This window comes from Pungitius pungitius, chromosome 3 (genome assembly GCF_949316345.1).
Source record: "Pungitius pungitius chromosome 3, fPunPun2.1, whole genome shotgun sequence".
NCBI classification, from domain to species: domain Eukaryota; kingdom Metazoa; phylum Chordata; class Actinopteri; order Perciformes; family Gasterosteidae; genus Pungitius; species Pungitius pungitius.
Genome location: NC_084902.1, coordinates 3527121 through 3554978, shown reverse-complemented (window position 1 = coordinate 3554978; position 27858 = coordinate 3527121). Strand labels below are relative to the sequence as shown.

Genomic DNA, 27858 nt, shown 5'->3' with positions numbered 1-27858 from the left:
GTCCCAACTTGTGGGACTTGTGGTGACGTTTTTTAACAATTCCAAGACTGATATATCATAATGGCATGCCTGCTGGTTTTTGTACACACACACAAATTTAAATCAAACAGAATCAGAAACCGTTTATTTAACAATTCTGTTGCATTCCTGAAAGCAACCAAATAAATTGCATTAATGACAACATGTCACATTTTTAAAATATGATTAGTGAATTGATTGCCTTTAATAATATGACAGTATCTAAGAGTACCAATGAACCCAATGCGTGTGCATCAAACTGCCTGTGTCGTTGCTGACATAATCTTCACAGCAGTGTGCAAAAGGGGAGTTTGTAAACATCAACTGTCCGTCCATGATCGGGATTTTCAGCAAACCGTATTTTGTCATCCACTTGTTGTTCCTCAAAAACAATGATCTAAAACAGAACATTGCAAATAAGTATATGATTGCCACCCTTTATACGGGAGCAGAGGTGCCATTCATATACTGTACATATACCATTGATAGACTGTACATTACAACGATGTACCTCGTTCTCTCCGCTTCTGAGCCACGGCCCTGGGAGATAAAGGAAGAGCTGAGGACCAATGCACCAATGACGTCCGAGGTTCTGCCCATTGACAAACACGACTCCTTTACCCCAACCCTGTGAAGGGAAAAGCCCCGGTATGATCAGTAAAGGGACCATATGGACTGCATGGTTTCCAGTCTGTAATAAAATACCTATCTACAGTGAGGTACAGCGACGCAATTTATCAGAATGTTTTAAACATTTTCAGAATTCTGCAAAAGGTTTAAAATTGGATCAAACATACAGATATAACACAACAATAAAATATATATATATTTATATATAATAATATAGGATTTCAATAAACACCAATGCGAGTTACTGTATTACAAATGAAAATAGTAAACTGGCATAAGAAATTTGCATGCCATAATAGATGAATAGGAAGTGTTACATACAGGGAGTCTGATGAAGGTGTCTCTGGGAGGACCATCTACATGCAGCCTGGCCTGAAAAAATCCCGGAATGGATGGCGACTTGAAATCAGACTTCCACTGACCTGAATGCATTAATCTAAAAAAAAGATCAAACATTTATTCAAAACCCTCACTGTAAAATGATCAGCCAAAGAGAGTTGCAGTTCACTTATTTATGTATTGATTCATTCTGTCAGGGTTTGATGCTGGATTTGATCTGTCTTTTGATTCATCTCCATTAACAGGGGGCTTTTTTTTTAAAATGCATTAACTACTTTCCTATTATCCTCACAAAGAGGTCCATTCGTCTGGTTTTCTTCACCGATTTTAAATCCAGTTTAACCAACCTGTTCATAAAGTCTGGCTTCATATCCAAACAGAAGATGGTGAATCCTGTCAGGGGGGTGTGATTCAACAGAATGTCTCCCACAATGCCTGTGATATACAGTACAATGTGAGGTTTTTGTATTGGACCACACAACAGAAAAGGTCAGTAGTTTTACACATTGGCAGCAATTTTGACATTTAAATGAACATATTTTTTTAGCATTAACTCAAGTGTTTTGTTACTCCCGTTGCCTTTCATATAACAATTAAAATCAGTCAACAGACACTAATGCTTGAAGGCACCTTTGCGCTGTTCATCGAGAGCTTTTCCATAATTCACTCTTCCACAGTTCTCCACAAGCAGGCTCAAGGTGACCTCTCCCTTCAATGCACAAAAGATGGGAAAGCTATTTAGCAAAGAGTGAATAATATGAGGCAGGCTGAAACGTGTCTACTCACGTGATGTCGATTTAAACCCGTGACAGATATTTCTCCACATGTAATGAATACAGCTTTTCAGAAGCACATTTTGTTGTAAAGTCCTGTCCCAGCACCCGTAGATACTCCAAAAATTGGAATCTGATGGATAACTCTGTGTGTATTTCAATCTATCCATCTGGCTAATTGGATGTTTTATTTAATCTCACAACAACGGGCTGCCAACATGGCTAAATTAATTATAGCCTCACAGATTTCGTGATAATGGCAGCCTGGTGGATATTACGCCATCCTGCGATTCACAAAGACAACGTTTAAGGACTTTAAGATAAAAAAAAAAAAAGTATCTCTGGGATGATTAGAACATATTAGTTAGCACTGAGTCTGGGGTAAAATCTGTTCCAGGAGCTAACATCAAGACAGACGGCACAGTACCGGCCCATCAGGCAGCGCCAGCTCACGAGTCCTAATGTCCAAACAGCCTACGCGGTGTCTGTCCACGAAAACCTGGACGAAAAGTCACAATGACCAACAAACATAATTGGAATCGATATTTTGCACATGTTTTTGTGTGTGTGAGTGTGTGTGTATGTGTGTTTCTTTACTCTCACCAGTGTTCTGTCTCTGATGTTGTTCCTGGAGTTGAGGGTTCCTCCGCCGGTGATGGTGGTTTCATACAGCGTGTAACCATATGACTGACCGCTGTCACCGCGGACGTCGAGGTTCTCCATGTTCACCGGCCTCTCTGACCTGCAGGGCTGGATGGAAAGTCCAACTACAGTCCCTAAACGGTCCTGCCGTGTGTAGACGATGAAATCAAACCTGCATCCGGCACGGGCAGGGAACCATGTGATCGCAGCTGGGGTTAGAGGTCAGTGTGCAGAGCAAAATCATGCACGATATGCATGCATGCGTTACGGATACTTCAGGTGTGCGCTGACACTTTTATGCACTACTCTCTACACAAGTGGAGACCCCCGAAGCAGCCACGACCTCACAACAGAGACGTTCTGTCCATCAGATGCTCGCCGCATCTTTCATCCCGCCGACTTCCCAGAGGGGCCCGTCCATGCGTATTTGACAGGGTGGATAAAATATTTTTCACTATATGTCTCAACTGTCAGGGTGGACGGGGGGGAGGGGGGGGGGACGGGGGGGGTTGTAGCTTACCTTGTCGGTGAAGTGCAGGCTGTCCCACAGTGACAGGTACCCCCGGATGGCTGCAGGCTCGTATGCTCTCCTCTTCCCGAGGAGCGGGCTCCACGGGAAGAGGCTCCGCTGGCGCACGAGTTGTCATGATAAGATTTCAATTTGTGTAAACTGGGTTTCTTTGGGTCAGGCAGTCGTGAAATCAACTGTTGGGTGTATATATTCGAATAAAAATTTCTAATGAAATCAATGCATGTGGATGATTAAAAAAAATGCATTACCGTGGAACTGGCTGAGTAAATTCCTCAAGAGTTGATATTTCCGGGTGCAATCTCCAGCCTCAGAAAGCGGAGCGTCGTAATCTGCAGAGAAAGCGGTTAATAAAAACAGTAACGTTTGTTCTTTGGCTTGTGAGCTCAAATGTGTATTTTTTTTTTTTTCACTCACCATAACTGGTGACCTGAGGTTTGTAGGTGCCAACGTCCATTGCTCCATTCATGAAGCCAAAGCTGCTTCCCCCATGAAACATGTACAGATTGACGGAGACGCCTCTCTTCAGGAGCTCCGACACAACAGGCAGCATGTCTGCGAACCACAGTGAAGGGTGCCTCAGCACACAAAGCGAGCCGTACAGTCAGGCGGCAAGGCTCTTCTCGGCCCAACGGCCCGAAAACGGTTATTTTCCACCGTGAAGCTGGTAAGAGCTAGATGCCGCAAAAAGAGCATGCGCTCAGCGAGAAGGTTCGGTGGGAAACTGTCACTGGGGAAAGCGTTTCTGTACCCTCAGAGTGGAACACGTGGTGACGTTCCCCCCAGACGTCAAACCAGCCCGACCAATACTCCATCACCATTACAGGTTTCTGTGGCTACGCGGGACAGAGCACACACGTCTGCATTAGTAATTGTCACATGGTCCGTGTGGGCAGAAGCAAGGCCCTCGACGAGGAATCAAATCTGGCTTTTATTCTGCTGAGCTTTTACTGTGAAGTAGAATAAACATTTCACTGCTACTGCCGAGGGCTTCTGATTAGAATCACCTACCTGCATGTCAGCTAAGTGCTGGATGGCTCCGAATGACAGTCTCTGAAGGTTTATCGTTTTTAGAACTGAAACGAGCCCGGGATCAGGACACGGTGAAACAATGACACACGTGACACTGTGTGAATGGAAATCTTCAAAACTACGTTTAAGAAAATTAATTCGATTCAGAAATTAATTCTAAAACGTCGTCTCCATCACCTCCCTCCATCCCTGCGTATCTCAGGCCCTCCCAGTTGTCGGAAGTCAGCAGAAGCTCTCTGATCCCTCTGGACCGGAGAAACTGCAGAAAAATGTTCTGAATTACATTCATTATAATATAACCAGTCAGTTAAATGTGATCACTTCAATGCATTAGTGACTCACATTCTGTATCAGTGGCATGTATTTCTCATCTTTGGCATATGAACCGTACTCATTCTCGACTTGAACTGCGATGACGGGGCCTCCCTCTTGAAACTGAGTATGAGGGAAAAAAAAGAAACTAATGTTTTGGTCCCTCTCAATCTCCAATTCTTCTTCAAGGAAATACAATGACAAAGCCCTGAGTTTGACTTACCATCAGAGGTTTGATAACTGAGACAAGCTGGTCAAAGTAGAGATTGTCAGCATCTACAAACCCAGGATAAGTCGTCCTCAACTGCATACCTGTATCCTGCAACAACCAGCTGAAATAAACACAGATTTCTGCATTACCGTTCATGTACGGCAACATTGCAAAGCATGGGGTCAGTTGTGTTACCTAGGCAACCCGCCCAAGTCCCATTCAGCGCAGATGTAAGGTCCAGGACGCAGGATCACCCACAGACCCACCTGGGCTGCTAAAGTGACGTAGGCCCTGAAAAACGCAGGTTCTGCTTCATTTCATTTTCTTCTGAAAAGGGGAAGAAACAGAACATGAAAGCCTTACTTTAGGTCCAGCTGATCCTGAAAGTTGAAGGTTCCTCTCTGAGGCTCATGCAGATTCCACGGCACATATCTGAAGAAGCAAACAGGGAGCGATTACTTGTCGGCTAGAATCAACAGTCACGAAAAAAGTGACAATCCTGCTTCAAGGTGCAGTGGGTGCCCACGTGGTGAGGGTGTTGAGACCACAGGCCTTCATCTTCAGCAGCCGGTCCTCCCAGTAGGCTCGGGGGACACGGAAGTAGTGGATGGAGCCCCCCAGGATGCGGAAGGGCTCCCCCCCCAGAGTGAACTGAGAGGAGTTGGCGCTCAAACCGTCCACGCGGCTCATTATTCTCTCTTCAAGGTGGTGTCTGGTGGGGAAAAAGTGATGTTGAGGTCAAATAAAATGGAAAAGGCCCATCTTCCGAAGCTACACATTTAACACAATATAATTCAAAAGTGCTAATTTAATAAAACCTTGAAAACCATAGGGCACTTCAGATGATCCATCTGTGTTTATTGAACGTGATAGGAACGTGTATTTACTCACCAAGACCTGAGATCCCCAAATGCAGAGTAATGCATGAAATCTCAAATACATCAAAAAAATTGCGGTGCCGTGAAGCTCGGCTTGCCTGGGAGCATTTGAAGAGGGGATGATGCTGGGGGGCCTCAAACACTGTGGATAAGGGAAACTATTGTTCTTTCAGAACAAAACAACATAATGGTGCACTGTCACTCTCTAGCTCTCTCTCTCTCTTGCTCTCGCTCAGACAGAAAAGGGGAAGCGTCACAATAGTGTTGGTCATATGATATGAATGAGCTGATGCCCTACAGTGGGTTTACATGTTATTAGAGTTTTAAAAATGAGGCTACGTTGTTCAACTGTGGTCACTCCCAGCTTACTGATTTATCTTTTTGTATTTTTCTTGTTTATTTGTAAACAAAACGTTCTAACAAGTCAGTATGTAAAAGCATGCATGTGTGTGTCATGTCTTCTCTTCCCCAATGAGCACATACGAGTGTTTATATATTTTTTTGAGAGCACATGAACATTTATTTGGTTATTGATTAGATGAAAACTCAACACCACACAACAAGAAGCCGCTAAACCAATAAATGCAGACTACAAAAATTAAAATGCAAGGTAGATTCCTCTGTCCTAATCATGAATCACAGTTTAAGCTAATTCTGCAGAAGGGAGGTTGGGAGTTGACAATGAATGAGAGGAGGAAGGATTTAAGTGATGTTTAATGAAGAAGAATGGATTGATTAACACAGTGAGAAAAAAAAAACATTCAAGCCTTAATGTATTTTCTTCCCTCATTTGAGAGCATCTGGAGAACTGTAATGCAAAGACTGTCGAGAATCCTGCTGCCAACAAATGAAAAGACAGACACTGATGATTCATTAGAACAATGAGAAATAAAGAGAACACGTTTAGTAGTTTCTCGAAGCAATCGATCATTTTGTACTTGAAAAGAAGAAGAAAGGAGGCTTTAGTTTGATTTTTCGTTTTTCCAGCGGTGTAACTGTGCGACGGTGCCTTACAGTGGAATCCTTTGCCTGTCCTACATCAGGAAAACTAACGCCAGATTCCCCGGATGTCAAATACTGGATAGGTAGGATACACTGGCTAACACTGTGTGCAACTAAGTTACATTTTTTTTCCGTTGTGCATGTTTTAATATATTTATTTATCATAAGTGGCGTTTTTCGAACACGAACATGGGGTAACTCCACTTTATTGGCGTTTATAGCGTCAGTTTTTACCTCATTTTTCGCGCCGATGTCCAGAGCACGAGAGGACTATATTCTTCAGGTGAAATGCATGCACTTTAAATAAGAAAAGCAATTGGAACGTAGGTACAGTTCTCGGCAATGGACAGAGGGTCGGTGATTGGGCTTCGTCTGTCCCTGAAGCAGAGGTATTTTGTCCTGCTGTGTTTTGCTGTCGGGGCGGTTACCGCCTATCAGTTCTCAAGGTAAGCAAAGGTAAGGCAAACGCATGATTATTAAAACAGCTTGCACGAGCCAAAGGGAAGTTGCATCCAGCAGAAAGCAGAAATGGAAAAGAGTGACGTTTAATGATACACAAATAAGCAAATACAAGCTTTACAAATGTAAATGTTGCGTTCACGCCTCTGGATTTGCGCGGTTATTTCGAGTGCTTAATTACATTCCGAAGTTGCGGGTTGTGTAAACCAAGTTGCCTGCGAACTTTCACCTGGCTCACCTGGATTGTGGACCTTGAACGTGACGTCACACAACGCGTTACCAGACTTCACTTAGCCCTAGTGTTGATTTATGTACATAGACGTAGTGGACAGCCCTCTGTAACATGATGAGTTCCTTTTGTGGTCAAAATCAAAAGATTTGTGTCCTAATTCCCAGGTCCTTCTGCTGTGAGGACATTACAATGCAGTGATAGAGTTTTCTCATCTGACTTTTTGTTCTCCAGCCGACTCCCCCCTCCCCCCCCCCCTGATGTCTCAAATGTCTTCATGGCCTTCGCACCACTTGTGGTAGTTGAACGAGTCACTTCTCCAGCGAACTGTACTTTGTCCCCCACCGCATAGAAATCGCCTCGCAGTGAGAAGAATGAGCCGCGCCGACGGTTTGAGCGCCAACGCCTCTCAGTTCACTCTGGGGGGGGAGCCCTTCCGCATCCTGGGGGGCTCCATCCACTACTTCCGTGTCCCCCGAGCCTACTGGGAGGACCGGCTGCTGAAGATGAAGGCCTGTGGCCTCAACACCCTCACCACGTGGGCTGCCGATACGACACTGACTCCACAATAGATGTTTTTTTTATGTCTTAAATATCAAACAACATCTGTTTTTTTTTTTTATCTTATCTTCAGTTACGTGCCGTGGAACCTGCATGAGCCCGAGCGAGGGGTCTTCAACTTTGAGGACCAGCTCGATCTAGAGTAAGCAACGATGAGGGGGGGGGGGGGAAGAACTCGCGAGAGACACCCTGCAGATGGCAATGTTGCGCTGCCCGACTCTTCTTCTCCTCAGCGCTCCGATTCCGCTGAGAGGGTGCATGTTCACCCCGAGGAAACGATCGGGATTAATTAGCCGCCAACCCGATCGGTACCGGTGCCTCCGGATCCACTGATAAGACGCCAGTCGATCCATCAAATGTTTTCGGCTCGCCGTCACAGAAAAGTGGAGAGACATAAAAATTCCATCTAAAAAACATGAAATGATCTGAGTGGAATGTCCCACGATGAATGACGTGTCGTTTTGCAATTGAACATGTGATTCAGCTGAGAATGACTCCCAGTCCCGACCCATTACCTGCTGCAGTGGCACTTTTTAAGTGGACAGAATCGATGGCAAAGAGACGTCGTTGACACCAACCTGTGCATCCTTTCTCCTTTGCAGAGCTTACCTCCGACTCGCGGGCCGCTTGGGCCTCTGGGTCATCCTGCGCCCGGGGCCCTACATCTGTGCCGAGTGGGATTTAGGGGGACTGCCCAGGTAAACGTCACGCGCTCGCGTGTTGCCCCTCGCTGATGTTTCGTTTTTCCCGCCATTGTGGGAGCTTAATTTCAGAGAACAGCCCCCGCCGGGTGCCGAGTTAATCCCTTGAATTGTTCCGTCAGGTAATCTGTCTTCGCTCCGAGGCCAAATCAAATAAACCCCTTGGAAATAATTTAGTGATGGGAAGTATTCCAAGTGGGCCGCCTCTGCCTTCACCCCAGAGGTGAGAGCGTGTCCTCCACCTTACACCTTGCATCACGCATTAGGCAGAGAACCTCTGATGTTACTCAGATGACATTCCCTGCTCATTTACTGTACCTTCAGAGAGGTATTAGAGAGAAGAGTGATTAGGTGTGACCGGCATTGCTCCCTGATACGAGGAATTCATCTAGTTCTGTAATCAGAATGGAATAATGCGGTGAATGTGAGGGGGGGGGGCGGACTGGTACTGGGTATTTTTGGATTCGTTTTGCCTTCGGGGAATGAGGTAACATTTGTTTGATAGTCATCCAAACCGAGTGTTTCTAGGGCCCGGCGCGGTGAGGCGTGACTTCCTCCGCACTGCACTTTACGATACGATAGTCATGCTCAGGTTGGTGTGATTATCATCCAGAGCTAAAAAAACCAAAAAAAAAAACCAAAGAGAGCCCACGGCGCGGCACTTCGAGGAACCCTCCGTGATACGTTGCTGTTTTTAGGACCTTTTTTGAAAAAAAGGTTTTGTCGTGAAATTTCTCTCCAGCTGGCTGCTACGGGACCCACACATGAAGCTGAGAACGACCTACCCGAGATTCACAGATGCAGTCGACTCCTTCTTCGATCAACTCATTAAGAGGGTCGTTCCGCATCAGGTACTTTTCCATTTCGGCACAAAACATTTCATTGATGTACGCATTAAGAACAAGTAGATGATTTGTGAAGATGGAAAAAGTGCATTAACCAGCTGCTGCGTCATAGATAGCGTGCGGATTACATTGGAGCCATCGTTGCTTTCCATCGTCACCTTTCGATATCCATTTCACGGTGTTGTTAAAGTTCCTAAGGTCCTAACGTGTGTCCTCTATTCGCACAATCAATGTACAGTACTCCGAGGGCGGCCCGATTATTGCAGTTCAAGTGGAGAATGAGTACGGCTCCTACGCCAAAGATGGAGCGTACATGCCTTTTATCAAGGAGGTAAGAAAGCTAATTGTACATTATTTGAGCAACGATTGGTAGCTCACATGGGAGTTCACTTATTCCCTTTTGTCCCTTTCCCTCAATTTGAAATAAAATATCCATTGATTGTATTTCAGCAGGAGCCCTCTGCCCCCTTTTTGTTTATTTGCCGCCGTAATCCTCCCATCTTTCCAGGCGTTGTTGTCCAGGGGCGTCGCGGAGCTGCTGCTGACTTCAGACAACAAGGACGGACTAAAGCGTGGAGGAGTGAAAGGAGGTACTGTCAGGCACTGACAGCGAAAAACAAGACCGTGCATGAACACACACACACACACACACACACACGCGCGCGCACAACAGTGTGGCTGTTGTGTCCGAGCCGAAGGGCGCCCTGGTGTCAGGCAGCTTCTGTCCTGAGATCCGCACAAAGGATTCTGTCGCTGTACCACAAGGGTTTTTATTTTATTTTTTATTGTTATGCTGCATTTACGTATTTTTTTTTACATTACATTTTTACATTTGCGTTTGTTTTACAGCCTTTAATGGGTTGAAGAGCATTTTCTTTGTCACTGCGCACCAACATTGTTGTCATGATCATCATCATCATCATCATCCTCACATTGGAGCAGCAGTCCATTTCTTAACTGTGGCGTGCGTGTCGCAGGTGAACGGTTGGGGTTTAAATGCCTCGATGCCTCATAATGCAGATGCTTGCAATAACTCCATGATTCGGTATGACTTTAGTTTTATATTAGCTTTGAGGTGCCATTCCCCCAACACTTAACAACTAGTACTTCTTTAAAGACAGAGGAGGAAGCCTGAGGGTTTTCAGTACAACTGGAATCAATGATCATGCCATAAAGCGCTTTTATTTTGGTAATAGTTAGAACTGGCGCTCTGCATCTTTTATAGTTTGTATTTGTTTGAACAATTTTGCTCTGGCTTTGTTGTGTCTGAAGCACTAGAAACCATCAATTTCCAGAAACTGAACCTGGACGACATCAAATATCTGGATGGAATACAAGTGAGTCTTTGTCTATTAATCATGTTTTTAAACTCTGTCATTGCTGGTTTTCTGATCTCATCAAAGATCAAACTCAACATCAAACACACGCATTATTAGCAAACCTTTTGCTCTCTTCGATAAATCGACCATCCAGGTAATTCCCAGAAGAAAAAAAAACTATTACAAACCGAAAAAATGAACAGTTGGAGAAATAAACGAATGTCTTTAATCTTAAAGGCAATTGTGCATATGCAAATTGGAAGAACTATAAGAAATAAAAAAAAAAGTAATTGAGTGGTTTCCTCTTTGGTCCCACTAGCCTCACAAGCCTAAGATGGTGATGGAGTACTGGTCGGGCTGGTTTGATCTCTGGGGGGACCTTCATCACGTGTTCCCAGCTGAGGGTAAGACGGACCCTGCGTAGGGGGCAGAATGGATTTCTCTAGAGAGAAAAAAACCCGCTGCTAACGTGAGACTAACGTGAGACTAACGTGAGACTAACGTGAGACTAACGTGAGACTAACGTGAGACTAACGTGAGACTAACGTGAGACTAACGCAGGGGTTTCTGCCGAGGTTCTTCTTTGTCCAGCATGAAACGGCTTCTTTCTGCAGGTGAGACGGGTTTTGTCTGGCTGTCCAATACAGAAACCAAAAAAAAAACAGACCTTCTTGTGGGTGAGACAGAGTCTCAGCCGCCTCGGCGGGGAGGGGGGGGGGGGGGGGGTTAGAGCGCTTTCATGCCAGCCTTTTTTCTCCTCCGCTCAGGGGAAAACTAAGACGGGAGTGTGAGATCAATTCTCCCAAGACCGGAGGGAAAGGAGAAACCCCCCCCCCGTAACCCGCCGACCGGTTCCTCCACAGCGGTTCGGTTCGCTCCCTTTTCGCCTTTTCTTTTCGTTTTCACGCTCGGTGCGTTGTGTGCCGCGAGTGTCACGGACACAAGAGTCCTTGTGTCCCAACTCCAATCTCCCCAGTTCCACGTGGAACGTTGGGAGTGAATGTCGGATGCAGAGTGTGGTTTTTTTTTTTTTCACGGTCCACGTGTCACCCCACACATCCGTTATTAGTCATGTGTGTTTTCCGAGTGGCTTCTGATTCCAAGTCGTACCGGAAAGCACGCTTTTATTGCGTTTTCACCTCATCGGCCCGAGGTGCAGGCTGTAAATTTGCTGCGATATTGAACTTCCTGCTCCTGGCATTTTGTGTCCACTGCTGCCACTGTTATAGATGGTAGAAAGCGATGCTCCATTGTTCGTGCTGCTACTGCTGCTACTGCTCTCATCATATGTATCATCTCTGGTCATATGGATTGACCTCTTTTGTCATTTTTATTTTGTACACATCCTTCAGTTTCATGCTCACCCCTTTTTTTTTAAAGGGGGTTTCACAGTGTCTAAGGACAGAGGATGTTGTGTGTCGTTCAATATTATTCTTCAGAGAGCCTTAAAAAAAAAACTCCAAACTTTCCAAGTCCTTCCTCTTCTTCTTGGCTGCTAATTGCACCAACTGTTGGTCAGTGGAATGGTGTGAAACCGTTGGCAGGACTGTGCATCATGTTACTTGTGGATGGATTCATATCCTTTTAATTGACTGAAAGAGATAAAACTACATTGTAGAGTAAAATTACACAAACTCGTGAGCCATCAGCTGTTCAGGTTTGATCGCCTCGTTGATGCGGACGCTTTAAGCGGTACAACGGGAATGTTTAGGATGTACTGTGATCCCTGGTGTGAAATTTACACGGTTCACATTTGTGAAAATGTGCTCACAGAAAACATGTCAGTTTAGAAAAACGCAGCGCAGAGCCTCCGGGCTTTTCCACATCTTTAACCCCCAGACATGTTCTTTAACATGAAGGCCTTCCTTTTTCAGGGTAAGAACGGTTTCGCGTGGCATTCAGAGGGGGGTCTGTGCCCCTGACAGTTCATTAAATTACTAATCCCACGCCCCCCCCCCCCACCCCCATCAAAGGCACCGGCTCCGGCTCTGTCACTCAAACGGCTCCATTGTTATTCACCGAGGCTCGTGCCCTTGATTCAAATCGTCGGTCCAATCCGACCACTAAAGTCCAATTTGAATACTTAATTACCTGCCCCCGGTATGTTGGCCACAAAACGCAGGGGGGCTAATTAGTGCGGGTGGGTGGGCAATTTTGCCCCCCCGTAATGAATTATAGTCACCTGTAATTGAATGTGTGGCTGAGGTCTGTCCGTGTTCAATTGAAGGGGAATCGAAGGCAAAAGGATTATTATTAAAACATGCCGTAGCTTTACGTTTGTGATTCTCAGATTCACCTTGTGTCCGAACGCTTTAAGTGGTATTTGTTTCGTTTCACTCTTTTTGACAGACATGGTGCCTGTGGTCACAGAGATCCTTAATCTGGACATGTCCATCAACCTCTACATGTTCCACGGGGGGACGAATTTCGGCTTCATGAGCGGAGCGTTTGCGGCCGGAATGCCGGCGCCGAAGCCGATGGTGACGAGCTACGGTGCGTACCGCGGATCTGTTCCTGGCCAGGAAGCGACGTTCAAATGAAAAAGCCATCTGACACCTTCAGATTTCCCAACCATCGAATAATAACCTATCCTTTTGGAAATACAGTCCGTATTGTAAGTTCAGTCAAAGCAGGCCTGATTAGGGCCAATTTGAATTAGAGATGTAGATAAAAAAAACATGATTCGGATTCATGAATTCCTCCATCCCGACTCCTGAGCCTCTGACCTTCGGACTGGTTTTGAAAATTTGAATATGCAGTGCACGCTAAACGTGAATCCATTACCTGTTCATGTAACCACGCAAAGTGCGGATTTAAGGCGGCGCAATGCGCTTCATGTCCTCCTCTCGTCTACTTAAACGTTTCAATGGCCTCGTCCTTGAGAAAAACCCCCGGTATGGGAAGACCACCTCTGACCTTGAGCCGGCGCTCTACCTGTGTTTACTCCCCCCTCCCCCCTCCCCTCAGAGTGCCTCAAGAAGGCTCCGTTTTTTTCTGTATCGAGATAACCTCCAATGTGTCTCGGCCTGCCGCTGTCTCGAGATGTTCGATAGGGGAGGCGCAACTGAAAGCATCTGCCCGGCGGTAGCCGTCGCCCCCCCCCCCCCCCCCCCCCCCTCCACCTCCCGGCGGCCCTCCAGCCCGCTGCTCTGATAGCTGCATTATCTTTCAGATTACGATGCTCCGTTATCCGAGGCTGGGGATTACACCGCCAAGTACCATCTTCTGAGGGACGTATTCAGCCGCCTCCACGGTGAGTGAGGCGCGTTGTTGTTGCCGAGTTCGCCCCCCCCCGCCGCCGTCTGTTCCCCTTTCTCTTCCTCCCTTTCATCTCCCCACTTAAGGTAATTCTTCTTGTAGTACCCGCTCTCTGTTGGCTAAACTAGGATAACTTTGCATATGATTACAAGCAGGGATTAGATATGGGTTTGTGTGTGTGTGTGTGTGTGTGTGTGTGTGTGCGTGCGTGCGTGCAAGACCTTCAATTAGCCCCCCCCCCCCCCTCCTGTTGTGAAAATGACATACTAGGCCTCACATCAGGTTTATTTCTGATGCCTATTTCTCTATTTGTAAAACCGATGTTTGTTGTTGTTGACGTTGACGTCTCCGGTGTTTGGGACAAACGGACTGCGTGGCTTTTTGGCAGCCATCTGCGTTTAAATCCAGAACAACAAAGTAACATCTTGCCCCGACGTGTGGTGATTGAAGGTAGTTTGAAAGGCCCGATTCTTCTTGATGTTTTTGTTGTTTTCCCGAAGAATGAGCAGTGGCCCCGGATGCGAGAGTGACTCCGAGGAGGCTTTCTGTTCTCCTCATCAACCACAAGCACGTGACCCAATTTCTTAATTAGATTACATTTTGATATATCGCTCCATTGTTTGTCTGTCAGAGCACGTACGCCTCTGCCCTGTAGTGTGTTTTTGGATAGAACCCGGCACGTCTTTTACAACAACATGACTCCTAGAATAGACCTGGGACACGTATGCTTTCAGACTTTATCTTCATGCAATAATATACAGCATGTGATCTTAGATGAGCCTCACATTCATCGGGACTACGTGGGCTGTGTGCACGCTTTACGATTAAAGGTATTCCTTTCCGGGTGTTGTTTCTGTGAGGAAGGTCGAATGTCGCCATTGTTTCCATCTCCACAGTGCAGGACTGCAGGAAGGATGTGACATGAAATGGCTTTTCTTTTTTGTGGGTAAGGTGTCTGCCGTTCCCCTCCCTTAAGTGATCCAGCTGTTACCACTTGGTCAAATGGAGACGCTGCGGTGCCTTCACCGGAGGGACCGCTGGCGTCCCTGCGTGCTTTCGCACCCCCTTTTTCTAAAAGCGGCGAGCCGGACGCGGGAAAAGCACTGTTAATTGTTTTGCAGAGCTAAACTCACTAACTGGACGCCAAGGAGCCTCACGAGCAATTTCCAAGGTCATCTTTGGGAGCGATTCATTGTCTTTAGACCCCTGCAAGAGGAATGCAGCGATATGCTTTGTTGAACTTGAATTACTCAGGCTGAGAGTTAATATATTATTGTTATTTATTTTTTTCTCCTTCCTCCAGCTGTGCCAAGAAGGTCATTTGGACTGTTTTCATTCACGAAGCAGCCGTCCTCCGTCTCCATCTTTTGTTTTCTCCGTAGGGAGATCGTATGCAGATGAGCAGATGCAAAGGTTTTTGGGAGAGTTCCTCCCAGATCAGGGAATATCCATCCTTCTCTTGCTTTCCCCGAATGAGTGTGGGCGGCGCGTGCCTCGTGTTGCAGTGATTCCATTCGGACTAGTTTGCACCCCGAGGGAAAATGAAGGGTCAAATAAACGCTAATGAACTAATGCACCGACAGAGAAACTTTTTTTCTTCCCCCCCCCCCCCCGTGTTTTGTGCTCCAGCCCAGCCGCTCCCCGAGCCGCCGACTCGTGGCGAGAGGAGAGCGTACCAGCCCGTTGTCATCCAGCAACACCTGTCTCTGTGGGACAGCCTGCACTTCACTGACAAGGTAAGCTACAGACGCACAGAGAGCGCCACGGAAATAACAAACATCAACCCGTGTGGACCCCGCTCCCAACAGAGTCGGGGGTGGGGGTCGCTGTCAGTCACGCAAACAGTAATACATGGGCTGTTTGATGTACAGGTTCTTGCACAAAAGCCAATCCAATACACTCAAAGAGAATTTCTCTGCCAGTTATGTGTGTCGTGCGGCCTGCTGTGGTCTGTTTACTTCTTTTTAAAAAATGTATTCTAACACCGCAAAGCACTCGAGAAGCGCGGTTCCCTCAGGCCGTCCTTCGCCCCACAACGAGATGTATTCACAGTGTCTGCAGTTACACAAGCACAAGCTCCCTATTACACCAATACTCCGTGTTATTGTATTTCAGTTTGAAGCCTGGCTAGCTGTAAGATCAGGCATTAGGGCATAAGAAATCCATCTCGATATTAGGTACGGACAACAACACCACAATCATTGCACGTGTCTTCTAAAAGTGCTTGAATTGACTCTATTTATTTCTCGTCTTTTATCCAAAACAAGCAAACCACACGCTATACAGTCGTATACTTTCCCACAGGATGATAATGCGTATTGCGACATGAGCTTTCAGCTTGTTTACAACCGGCTGGACATATTGAGAAGTAAATGAGTCCCACTCCTCCATTAATGAACATGTGCTGATGAGGTGCCCTTGAGCAAGAGACCTTCTCTCCTAACTGTGGAAGTGGCCTCCTTAAACACCAATGAGCAGCTTTGTCAGTCAACGTTAAGCAGGTTGTTGTGTGGGGGGAAAAAAAAACAAAAAAACAAAACAAATGCGGCTTTAAAAAAAAAAACGGAATTAGTTACAAACCCGTCTGGAGGGTGTCATCGTGTCTGCTCGGCGTTTAGCCATTTACGCCGTGCTCTTCGGGGGGGCATTCCAATTCAAACCAGATGCAGCGCGTCTGGCAGCGGCGCACAACATTCATCATTCACTCGCCGTCGCAATCATTCGCTTCCCTCTGAGACGACAATTACTTTGCCCCTGACCAGCCGCCCGCCCTTGTTCAAAGAGAGCGTTTTCTCTTCAGAGGCTCCGGAGTGACTGAGTGGGATGTCTGAGCTTGATATTGTATCTGTGCGCGTTTGCAAGTGCGCGCGGTTAATCGTGTCATAGCGGAGAGTGTTTATTGTCTCGTGAAGGGTGCATAATGCACCTCCCCAAGGGTATGCGAAAGAATAGTGCAGAACAAAAGAATTCCTCCCGACGCCAGAAAGGAAAGCTTCATTAGGTTTGATAAATCACCACTTTGTCCCACTCGCGAGATTCACCCAATCATCAAGATCCCTTCTGCATTAAAGGAGACTCTTGATACCGTGTTACACTTTCAATCAGGGCTGTCAATGGATTTTAAAAAAAATTAACTAATTAATCGCACATTTTGGAATTCATTAATCGCGATTATTCACGCTAAAATATTTTATCACAATATTTAATCGCATCAATTTTGGTGATACAAATCGCATATATTAACATTTCTTTAAAAACATTTATTGGTTTGGTTTCATTAATCGTGGTTATTCACGTTAAAATATTTGTTTAAATCAATCTTGGCGATACGAATCGCATACATATTAACGTTTCTTTAAAAGCACGAGATGGTTTGGTTTCATTAGCCGCGATTATTCACGTTAAAATATTTAATCGCATCAATCTTGCCAACATGAATCGCATATATTAACGCTCTAACGCTTCTTTAAAAACATGAATTGGTTTAAAAGAAAAAAAACTAAACCCGTGTCCGTCTCATGCCGTCAGCTTGCTTCTCTTTGTTGTTGTCGGTTTCAGCCTTTGAAGTCCGAGGGCCCGGTGAACATGGAGAACCTCCCCGTCAACAACGGGAACGGCCAGTCCTACGGGTACACGCTGTACGAGACCCCCATCGCCAGCGAGGGGACCCTCAACTCAAAGAACAGCGTCAGAGACCGAGCACTGGTAACAACGGGAAGGACGAGCGTCGACACGATCCATAACCACACACGCACAATCTCACACACACACACACACACACAATCTCACACACACACACAATCACACTCTTGCCCGGCGAGAGCGTCGGCGACCTGCCATCTGAAGTCACACCTCTGTGTGCTTCGAGGAGGACAATTAACAAGCTCGGGCTGCACCAGTTGCCATGGTGTTACATTATGTCACACTTTGCTCGGTGCCGTGAGTTCTAAAAGTTTGTCTTTAGGGGGAGAGAGAGAGAGAGAGGAAGGGAGAGAGAGAGAGAGAGGAGGAAGTGTAATGTTGAGACAAATGCATTAATGCCTCTGTTACGGTGGCGGAATGTATACAGTATTTTATCCACATTAATATGTGCTGTGCATGAATTCAGTAGTCTGTGCCTTATTGTATGTGACTTGACGTTTGGTCACATTGGCAACACAAATATATATATTTTCTTGCCTTTTTTTTCTTATTGTTTCCTATTTCCTTTTCTTCACAGGTTTTTGTGGACAAACATTTTGTTGGTGTTTTGGATTTTGATACTCAAGAACTTGCGGTCCCTGATGGAAAGGTAGTGTGTGTGTGTGTATGCGTGTGTGTGTCCTTCTAGTGTTTCTGTAAGAGCCAGTCAACTGTAAGCTACCTTCAAAAGCATAACTTTGTTAATATTCAACGGCATGTGAGAGCTGCGGGGGATGCTGATGGATGGTTTTTGGCAGCGGGGGCTCTTTATTTAGCCAACAGCAAACCTTCAAATGACTGTTTATCACAACAAATTTGAATAGTCGACTTCGACCCCACAAAAAAGTGCCGACTCGGAGCGGCCTTGATCAATTACCAAAGGAATTTCAGGCTCCTTTGTTTCAAAGTGTCATACCTTGCATCGAGGAATTCTGCTATATTTCAGTAATGCATCTCATCTTTTATTTATCGTTCTTTCAAAAGGGAAAAAGAACTCTGAGTTTACTGGTGGAGAACTGTGGGAGAGTGAATTATGGAAACACCCTGGATGAGCAGCGCAAAGGTACAAACCTTCTTTAAACTGATGTTCCACTCAGCTAAAATACCTTGAAGGAAACTAATTAATATCATCGTGATCCTCATGCAACTCGAGGGATAGGCTTTTATTTTTTTTATCATCCTGGATGTGTTGATGCATATGGCGAGTTTAAAAAAAAGGTTAAACCTCAGCTGCTATATTAAACCATGCAGTAAAAATACAGACATTCAGACCTTCGTCCTTATTGAAACCCACCAAATGTTTCAACTTATGTCCTTTATAGCATTAAATCCTGTTTCCTATTAGATCCAGTTGTCAATCTAGAGCCCTGCCTTCAAAATGTTTTTACTATTTTTGGGCCAGATTGAGCAATTTCCTCATGTTTGTCCTGGGGCGTATACGTATGGCTTAATAGGTTCCCCTAGGATTAACACTACTGTATAATCCAGCACCACGGCAACACTGAAATTACATAAACAAACTCTCATTTAAAGGGTTGGAATTGAAAAAAAATGAATGGTAGTTCAGTTAGAGTGACGAATAATGTTGGTATAGATTCTTATGGCAGTTTTTGATTCAACCCTTTTTGTCCTTTCAGCAGCTTTCTAAATGTTTCTTTTTAAAAGAGATTCACATAAAAGTAAGTTAAAAAAAACTGAAAAATCCAGTTGAAGCTGCTTTGCCTCACCTTTCAGGTCTTGTTGGGGATATCGAGTTCAACAAGCAGCCTCTCCGTGACTTCATCATTCGTAGTTTGGAAATGAAGCCGGCTTTTGTGAACAGGTTTGTTTCTTCCGGCTTCTCTGTTGCTCTTTCATTTCAACCCGGCCCCGATGACTTCTCTTCGTAACACAATCACAGTGGGAGGGAACATGATGCAGAAATCACCCGATCGTGCGTCTCATGTTAAACATCCAAATCTACGAGCAGCGCAGCGGGTGGACTAAGATATTTACTCGTATAAATGTGCATCTTTATGCCACTAAAATGAAAGGATTCCAAACATTGGTTTAGCAAACAGATTGTTACACCCCTTGGTTTCCTTGGGTGCCGCATTGCTTGCAAACGGCTCGTCTGCAACGGGGGGCACACATCCCGTAATAAACACTGATAGCCGAGGCATTAAGAGCCCGGGTCTATTTCCCTCATGGTGTTTTCATACCACGAGATCATGATGCATTCCCGTGTGTGCGGAGGCCTCACCTCCGTCCGATGGTCCATCAAGACACCAGGCTGTGGCCCAATGTGCCGGATCTATCTTCTCTCCGTTTGATGCGTTCGTCACGGTTCCCTCGTCCCCCTTCATTGCGTTGCGTGTGACGTAACGGGGGATACCCCGCATCGGGGGGGGGGGGGGGGGGGGGGGATAAGTCACAATCAGGCCCATCACCTGTGTGTCAAATGTCCCGAATACCTCTGTTAATCCACCCAGTGCTTCCCTCAAAGATGGATTCCAACAGCAAAAAAAAAAACCCCGGCATAATCCCGTTGAACAACAGATTGGAGTCGAACGTCACCCACGACCCTCCGTGATCACTCCCATCTTTGTTGATATTTGCGATGGCTCCGTGTTATCTTGTACTATTCGCCCTCTGTATGCAGCACATGTTGAATGCGGGATTGGCTGACCTTCTATCTCATTCAGAGGTTCATGTTTGTACTTAGTGGGATACCTACGTGTATATTTTCATGTCTTTGTGGGTCTTTAAATGTGCTGAAAAATTTGCAATCTCTTCTCCTGGAAATGTCAATGCCCGAAGCATCCCCCCCCCCCCACCCCCCTTTATGAGTGAAACCTAAAAAAGCTAAAACAGGAAGATTTTTTTTTTTTTCTTCTTCTATCACAGCAACCTTTTGCGTTCTCTTGAAGGAAACCGAATAACTTCTAGTTTCCCTGGATATGCTCTGTGGGCGTACGAGAACAGATGCGATGTGCTCTCGTGTTTCAGCCTGTGCCGCTCAGCCCACTGGGCGTCGATGCGTCAGCGGCCCACCTTCCCGGCTTTCTTCCAGGCCAAACTCTACGTGAGCGGCTCTCCCAAAGACACCTTCGTCAAACTGCCGGTGAGTAGCAGCATTAAAAAAAAAAAAAAAAATCCAGAAATTCAGATGGAGTGTCGTGATTTTAGATGCGGCCTTTTATTATGCACGGGGGGGCTTTATTGGGAGAGCTAGCTCACTAATTCATTGGATATGTTTGCACAATATTCTATTACATCTTAAATGGCTCCTTACAGAAAATACGCTTCTGATGATGATCCAATTTATATGCAATGCTACATAATGCTGTTCTTGATTGAATAAGTGCTTCTGCACCCTCCGGCTGCACTGTGCATCTCTCTGGGGTTTTTTTTTGTTTTTTTTTTGGGCTTGTGACTCTCAAAATGAAGTGGCCAGATGTGGAGACGTTGAAGCAAAGAGCCGCAAAACACACAAACATGTTAAAGTGTGCTTGACACGCGGTGTAGTCTCTCTTTTCTTTTCTTTTCTTTTTTTTTACCCTTTAGCGTTTCATTGGCTGAGCTTGCTTGTTGTCATGGATACTGCTTGTGTTCACAGGGCTGGAGCAAAGGTGTGGTGTTCATCAACGGCCAGAATCTGGGTCGCTATTGGTCCATCGGCCCTCAGCAGACTCTGTATGTGCCGGGCCCCTGGCTTCACAGGGGGGACAACCAGGTACTCTTCTGTCTCAAGCTGAAGACCACGTCCTTTCACCAAAGCGCCTTGAAAAAATCCAAATCAATCCATTGCTTCATCACCATCGTCGTTTCAGGTCGTCGTGTTTGAGGAGCAGGAAACCGACGGCAGGATTCAGTTCTCCGGCGGCGGCGAGTACGGCATGAGCGTCGATGTCCAGTGAGCGGGGAGGAGGGGGGGGGGGGGGGAAAAGAGCCGGCAGAGGAACCTGGAGACGCCGTCACGGGCAGGAGGTCCCTGTCTCGGACTCGGTGACCTTTTTCATTGCGACATTCTATTTGGACCCCTTTTTTTGTTCCGTCTGACAACGACGTCGTTAGGGCCCCCCCCGAGTCTTTTATTGTCACAAAGCGCTGTAAAATCGCGTAATTTACAAACTCTGCTCCGCGGAGAAGGGTTGTTAACAATCGGGGCGGCCTGACCCCCCCCCCACCCCCCCACCTCCCCACCCCGTGTCAGTCAGAGGCAGCTCGTGAACTGCTTTCTTTGTGCTGCACACCTGCAGAGCCCGCTTGATAGAAAGCTGCTTACTTTTCAAATGTAGCCTCTTGTGATCCCGCTGTGAACTCCTGCAGAGAAGTAAAGATCAGAAGCCGTCTCTTTTTCTCTTTACGTGTGGGCGCCTGCAACACCGGCCTCCCCATCACACCTATTTGCTTTAGGGAAGGATGCCAGAAGGTAGCAGGCGGCACTATTCGATGGTATTTTGACATATGTCGATATGGATAGAAGGACTAAAGCCTGGAAGTAAAAAAAAAAATCTCCTTCAAGTTTCAAGTCTGCAGGGATGTCACAGTACAGCGTGCCACGCATCTGTAAATAAAAGGATTGTGGGTACGGCGTGCAGTAGAAGAGTCATAAAAATCGGCGTGATATAGTATGTCATCGGATTGTCATAAAAAGGTGTAAGTACAAAATGCCATAAAATAGTCATAACAATCTCATATTATAATAATCCATTAAAATCCCATGATCTAGTATTCCATCATAGTGCCAGCAGAACGTTACGGCTGAATGTCAGGATGGAATATTCAAAGAGCAGAGACGTGTATGATTGACAAACATATTATAGTCATAGCCATAGAAATGTCCTAATAAATGCCACAGTGCAGTATGTCATAAAAATGAGTAATTACCCTTTGGCTTCAATTCTGTTTTTTTTTTATGTACTATTCAATTACTTTTTCATTACTGGTTCTGAACTATTATACAACAACTTATTCCAGCACACTAGTAGAACTTTTTAATGGCTTTTTACAGGCTCTCTTTGATTTAATATGCGTCGACTTTTTACACATTGTACTGTGACTCGTCATACTATTGTATAGTATTTTTAACATGATATGTTATGCTTATACTATACTGTGACTTTTATTCATTCAGTATGAGTGCTTGATTATTTTTGTTACAATACTGTAACTTTTTCATGATTTTTATTGAAATATTGTACCATTCTGACTTGTTTTTAATATGCTAGTTTCATGACTGCCTTCGACTTCTTATGTGGCTTTTTTCAACAAACAATATTATTATTATTTTGATGACCTCTCGCTTCCACTGTTGGCTTCTTTACTATTTGCTGCCTTTTCTGTCTTTTAGGATCTTGAATATGGAATAAAATCTATAAGAAGAATCAAAGAAACTTTTTTTTATGGTATAATAATGAGATTGAAAACACTCATCTTATAACATTATATATGCTTTTCTATGTCCTAGTGTACAATGACGTACCACATGTTGTATTTTACGCCATACCATAAAATCACCTTTTTATTTAGGACATAATACCCTTTTAACCCTCCTGGCTCCATAACAGACCCCGATTCACTAACATGTCACTAATACCACACAATACTACAATACTAATACAGACACAACGCTCCCAACACAGGTGAGGTTTTTCTCAGTTATTTATTTCTCTTGATTCAACTAACATCTTTCTCTGAGACAGAATCGCTGCGGCAAATAAACAACCTTCAGAGTCACATGCATAAAATGTGAATCACATGAGGCTGGGGACGGGGGGGGACGGGGGGTGACAGTGGGGATGAGATTGTGTGTATTGTGCCTTTTAGAGAAGCCCCTCGGAGGGTGATGCTCATTTACTGACATTAAATACTGAATAACCCGCGCTGCTGAAGTCGATATATATCGATATATCTCCGTATAAATGATGCAAGTACAACAATCTCCCTTCCAAGACAACCTTTAGCGTCCAACTGGATTCAGTTATTTCGAATAAAAGTTGATAATGACCACTCAAGTAGAACTTAGGTAAACTTCAATGCTATAAAGCCGATGGTGTGTGTGTGTGTGTGTGTGTCTGCATTAATCTGTCAAATAATTGTTATGTTCAATTTTGTGCGCATGCTTTTTTTTTTTTAGAGAGCACTTTAAGCGGAACCCCCCCCCCCCCCCGCCCTTCCCCCCCTCTGTGATTCAGATGCACATCCTCACATAAAATAAATACATGGATTAAATATATTAAATTGGATTCTTTAATAAATAAAGGGAGGCGAGGTGTGATATCCGTGTCCCGGTTCCCTCTGCAGTGTGATATCATGCAGCCTGATGAGAGATACAACACAGCCATCGGCCCAAATGTGGATCTTATCACATTCTGAGAGAAAACATGTGAGCGATGAGCCCGAGGAGGCCGCGGCGTCTCTGGGAGTTTTCACGGGTATTTTGGGTTGTGTTTGTCGAGGGAGGGGGAGGGGGGGGGGGGGGCAGCGGGTGCACAGAGATAATCTGGCAACGATACGGGAGGCTCAGTGTTTTGAATTTTATCTCCAGCTGCTTCACGCCCCGGCAACGCGAGATAAGAGCCACCAGACGGAGGATTCATCGAGGTGAGGGTGGGGGGGCAGAATGACCTTTGTCGCGGTGTCGTGTCCTGTCCTCAGAGGTGCGTCCACTCGCTTCTTGACCCCGGGGGTTAATGTACAACGGACGGATCGCCACGCCGATGATGACCACGAGACATCGATCCACAATGACGAAGAGGGCGTTTATTAACATAAGGGCCGTTTGTGTGTTGTGGGCCGTGCATTCATTCACCAGGGGCACTTCGTCTCCCTCACCTAGTGGTAGGGTTGGGGTTAGTGAATAGTGAATAGGTCACTGACCAACCTGCATGGCTGTGATTTGCGGCGGCTCGTGGTCATGTGACCGTGCGCAGACAAGGGGAAGCGTTCCAAAATCACTCCCCTGCAAAGTCAACTCTGTCCCTCACGTGAGATGTGCTATTACTCTTTCCATGCGTTTGACCTAGTGTGAACCTGTGCCTTGTCGTGTGTTAGAAATTCACCAGGGTGGGGGGGGTGGAGAATCGACTTTTCTTCCTTTTTTTTTTACATATAAAATAAATACACAATTTGTCATCAGTCATCCGATTGTTGCGATGATGAATTGCTGTTCACACACTTCAAAGCACTGCAGGGGGGGGGGGGGGGGGGGGGTTTCATTTCAGACAGTGGCCCTCTCCGAGTGCGCGGGGGCGGCTTGAGTGCACATGAGTTATAATGACACCGTAAAATGAACAATGATAACCCGAGAGTAAATGCAGGTAAGGGTCAGCAGGTATTGAACTAGCAAGTCGGGTGCTTTGTGAAACAACTCAGAGCAGACATCTTTTTTTTTTTTTTTTTTTTTTCTCCATAGTTATCAAAAGAACATTCTTCCCCTTTTAACGCTCCGCTCGCCACGGCACAAAGTCTCGGGGGTTGTCCTTGGAGGACGCGTTTATGTCCAGGCTGACGATGCAGAGACGACTGTGTCCTTCAAACCAAATTTCAAACACGTGCAGACCCCATCCTGTGTGCCCCCCCCTCCCTCCCCCCCTCAGTGTTTGTGTTTTTTTTGGGGGGGGGTTGACTCCCGCTCGACGCGTTGTGCTGTCTCTTTTTGTCGGGGCGTCCTCAGCGGGGGGGGGGGGGCCCCAATGTGCTGCATCGCGCCTGTCCTGGCGTCCTTTCACATGCCGTCTCGTCTGCACTTCGCTTGTGGGCCGGACAGAAAACTCCCCGCCTTTTACTCATCTGTGCTTTAATATGGTACATTGGTACTGTTTTGGGGCCATTTAAAAAAAAAAAAAAAAAAAAAGTCTGATTCAGTCAAGAGGATTAAATCCCCCTTCAAAAGGCCCCCACATTTCCTTTTTTTTTCTTCTGATGATTAAGACATGAGCGCTCGCTGCTTTCTTCACTCCACAGGTCCAAGGCCAACCACCTGCCATAAAGGGATTAAGATAAGCCTTAATTAAGTTAATTTGACCTGTTTATTTCATGGGTGGCCTTTAAATAGCGGACACACCGGCTGCTGTAATTATGTCCGAACGGAAAGCACGGCGCATTATGAATGCAGAAAAAAGTCAATATAAATCCACAGCTGCTCGTCTGTAAAGACCTGGTCCATCGGGCCTGCAGTAGAACCCGTTATTAATTACCGTGTTCTTGGGGTCCGTGAATCCCTTTTTCCCCTCGTTCACGAGGACGGGTTTCTCCGTTCTTGTGTGCCAAACGAGTATCTGGTGAGGAAGAAAAACAACAACAGCAAAAACATCAGTGCCATGCTGCTCCCTTAATGCACTCATTGAGTCCTCTCTCTCTCTCTCTCTCTCTCTCTCTCTCTCTCTCTCTCTCTCTCCCTCCCTCCCTTTTCAGCTGCCTCCCTGCCTTCGCGTTCTCCAAAATAGTCCATTCGGGTTCCAGCTCTTTCAGTACACACAGCGCCGCGGGCTCTGTCTGTGTGTAAAGAGCTACTTGAGCGTGAACCCTGCATTAGAAGTGAGTGAAGGGGGGGGGAACCAAAATGTGACACGGCCCCCTTCAGCTTGGCCTGTGCACAGTCCTCTCCTGCCCGTGTAGGATAATGGCTGCCTTCAAATGACAGCCAGCTGAAGCCATTTTGACACAGCACACACACACACACACACACACATATATATATATATATGAGCCCTTTGTATCATATTGTGCCACGGAGTCTTTATTAGGACCAACTTCCAGGAAAGGAGGGCAATGGGAACAGGGGGGGGGGGGGGGGAGGCAGTAGAGCCGAGCTCATCTTCGCCGCGTTTGGAGTCCTCCTCACTTTCATCCCTCCATGAATTATGCATGCGGCGTGTTTCAGATGTGCCAGGAGCGCACTCCCGCTTTACTCAGGTGTTGGGGGGTGGGGGGGGGCGGGGGTGGGAGGTTAATAGTCACTTGCATCGGAAGTGGCAGATTATGAAGAGAGGAGAGGTGCCGATACACGGCGCTGCGCCCCCCCCCCCCCTCCTTCAGTCCGTCCCCGTGCTCATCTGTAATCAGTGTGCCGGCCCTTTTCCTCCTCCCCCCCCCCCCCTCCCCCCTCCCCCCCCCGCTCCTCCCAAGTCCAATTCCGCTCTCTCAGCCTTTCGCTGAATCCCCTCTTTTCACTTACCCCTCCAAAAGGCCGGGGGTGGGGGGGGGGGGGGGGTGGGGGTGGGCGCTCTTTCTCTCCTTGTGTGTGTTTGTGCGTGTGAGGGGTCGATTGTGTGGAGGAGCCCTGCGGCTGACCCCTCGCAGACCAAGGGTCGTCAGAAGGAACCGTGGAGCGGGTCAGCTGCTGCTGCTGCCCTCCAGCCTGAAACTGAAATACGTGTGTGTGTGTGTGTGTGTGTGTGTGTGCGCGCGGAAAAGTGAGCAACATAATCGATGATTTCCAACAAGCAACAACTTTGCATTCATTTGCTTTGTGACCATTTTTGGAAATAGATGCTTGGATTTCTTGCCCTATTTTTTTTTGTCGCATTTAACAACATACGCCGTATATATTGGGGATCAATGAAAAAGATGGCTTAATTACATTTGGTTGTAATAATGAAACACTTTGGGAAATGTGTGGCGGACGGATCAATCTTATTATCGAACACCATCAGCTTAAAATCCCGGAGTCCTGGATCCGAAGCACGGTCAGATGCAAAATAGCTTGAACACTGCAAAATAACAGGTTTGTTTTTTATTCTTTCCTCGGAATCTGAATTAGAGGAAAACCTACAACACCCAGATGGTTCAGCATGCAGATTCAGAAAGAGCTTATTTCAGCTTTTTCATTAGTAGCAAGTGGTGCAATGTAGGCTTTGCCATTTTATGCTGCTTTTTTCACTTTTTACTATTCTGCATTTTTTCTACTGCTGTACTTAACTGACTGGGATTTTAAAATCCAAAGATGAGCTATGCCTAAGCATCACAATGTTCTGTGAAAGATTGAACTCAACCTGTTTGACCTGTGACCTCCAACAAAAAGCACTGTTTCACCAAAGATTTTACGTCGTTCCTCCTTTACTCCACGATTCGAATCTCACCGCAACCCCGAGTTATCATGTGTAGACTACGCATTCATTCATCATCATTATTTACTGCTGAGTTCTTATCCCCGAAATATACAGGGTACATTTAGCTGATGATATTTTTGTGCTTTTGCTGGCGTAGTATTTGTTACTTAAATGAACTTGCAATGTGGTACCTTTAGCATTGATGTATTTATACTTTTATTAACGTGACCTCAGGCCCAGTCACGGTGCTTTTCAAAGGGGGAGTCACCTTAGTGCAATTGGCTGCTTTGGGCTCCAGGTCGTTGAGCGTGACGAGTTCCCGCAGCAGGCTGCTCTCCTGGTAGCCCCCCTTCACGCCGCGCAGCTTGAAGTACGCCTGCGGCTTGAAGAGGATGAGCCTCA

General features: G+C 46.0%; 2 protein-coding genes across 9 annotated transcripts; one reads left to right on the top strand and one right to left on the bottom strand.

The window, feature by feature from the left end:
• Positions 1-107: 107 nt before the first annotated feature.
• LOC119223357 (beta-galactosidase-1-like protein 2) lies at positions 108-7143 on the bottom strand. The gene is given in 21 exon segments (XM_062561075.1): positions 108-415; positions 530-646; positions 970-1084; positions 1335-1422; positions 1618-1696; positions 2188-2259; positions 2364-2510; positions 2923-3003; positions 3005-3030; positions 3183-3263; positions 3349-3486; positions 3683-3767; positions 3943-4007; positions 4141-4222; positions 4306-4398; positions 4499-4607; positions 4682-4777; positions 4850-4918; positions 5013-5198; positions 5378-5506; positions 7064-7143. Coding segments are annotated over 19 exon segments (1818 nt in total). The 5' UTR covers positions 5177-5198; positions 5378-5506; positions 7064-7143; the 3' UTR covers positions 108-304.
• LOC119223288 (beta-galactosidase-1-like protein 2) lies at positions 6278-22699 on the top strand. Of its 8 annotated transcripts, none has more exons than XM_062561070.1 (19): positions 6301-6449; positions 7407-7592; positions 7689-7757; positions 8218-8313; positions 9059-9167; positions 9400-9492; positions 9670-9751; positions 10434-10498; positions 10800-10884; positions 12830-12973; positions 13653-13733; positions 15368-15474; positions 17297-17443; positions 17958-18029; positions 18404-18482; positions 19154-19241; positions 20306-20522; positions 21018-21134; positions 21232-22699. In XM_062561070.1, the coding sequence occupies exons 2-19, from the start codon at positions 7429-7431 to the stop codon at positions 21316-21318; spliced, it is 1902 nt and encodes a 633-aa protein (XP_062417054.1). In that variant the 5' UTR covers positions 6301-6449; positions 7407-7428; the 3' UTR covers positions 21319-22699. The 8 variants fall into 8 exon arrangements, with proteins under 8 accessions (XP_062417056.1, XP_062417055.1, XP_062417051.1 ...); XM_037480520.2 differs by having other exon boundaries at positions 6301-6812; XM_062561068.1 differs by having other exon boundaries at positions 6312-6812; positions 20408-20522.
• Positions 22700-27858: the final 5159 nt, after the last annotated feature.

Bases quoted from the DNA above. Each gene is read 5' to 3' on its own strand.
- LOC119223288 (XM_037480520.2), top strand. From the start codon at position 6,709: ATGGACAGAGGGTCGGTGATTGGGCTTCGTCTGTCCCTGAAGCAGAGG. The intron at 9,168-9,399 runs GTACTTTTCCAT...ATCAATGTACAG, and splicing joins AGAGGGTCGTTCCGCATCAG to TACTCCGAGGGCGGCCCGAT. The intron at 10,499-10,799 runs GTGAGTCTTTGT...TGGTCCCACTAG, and splicing joins AATATCTGGATGGAATACAA to CCTCACAAGCCTAAGATGGT.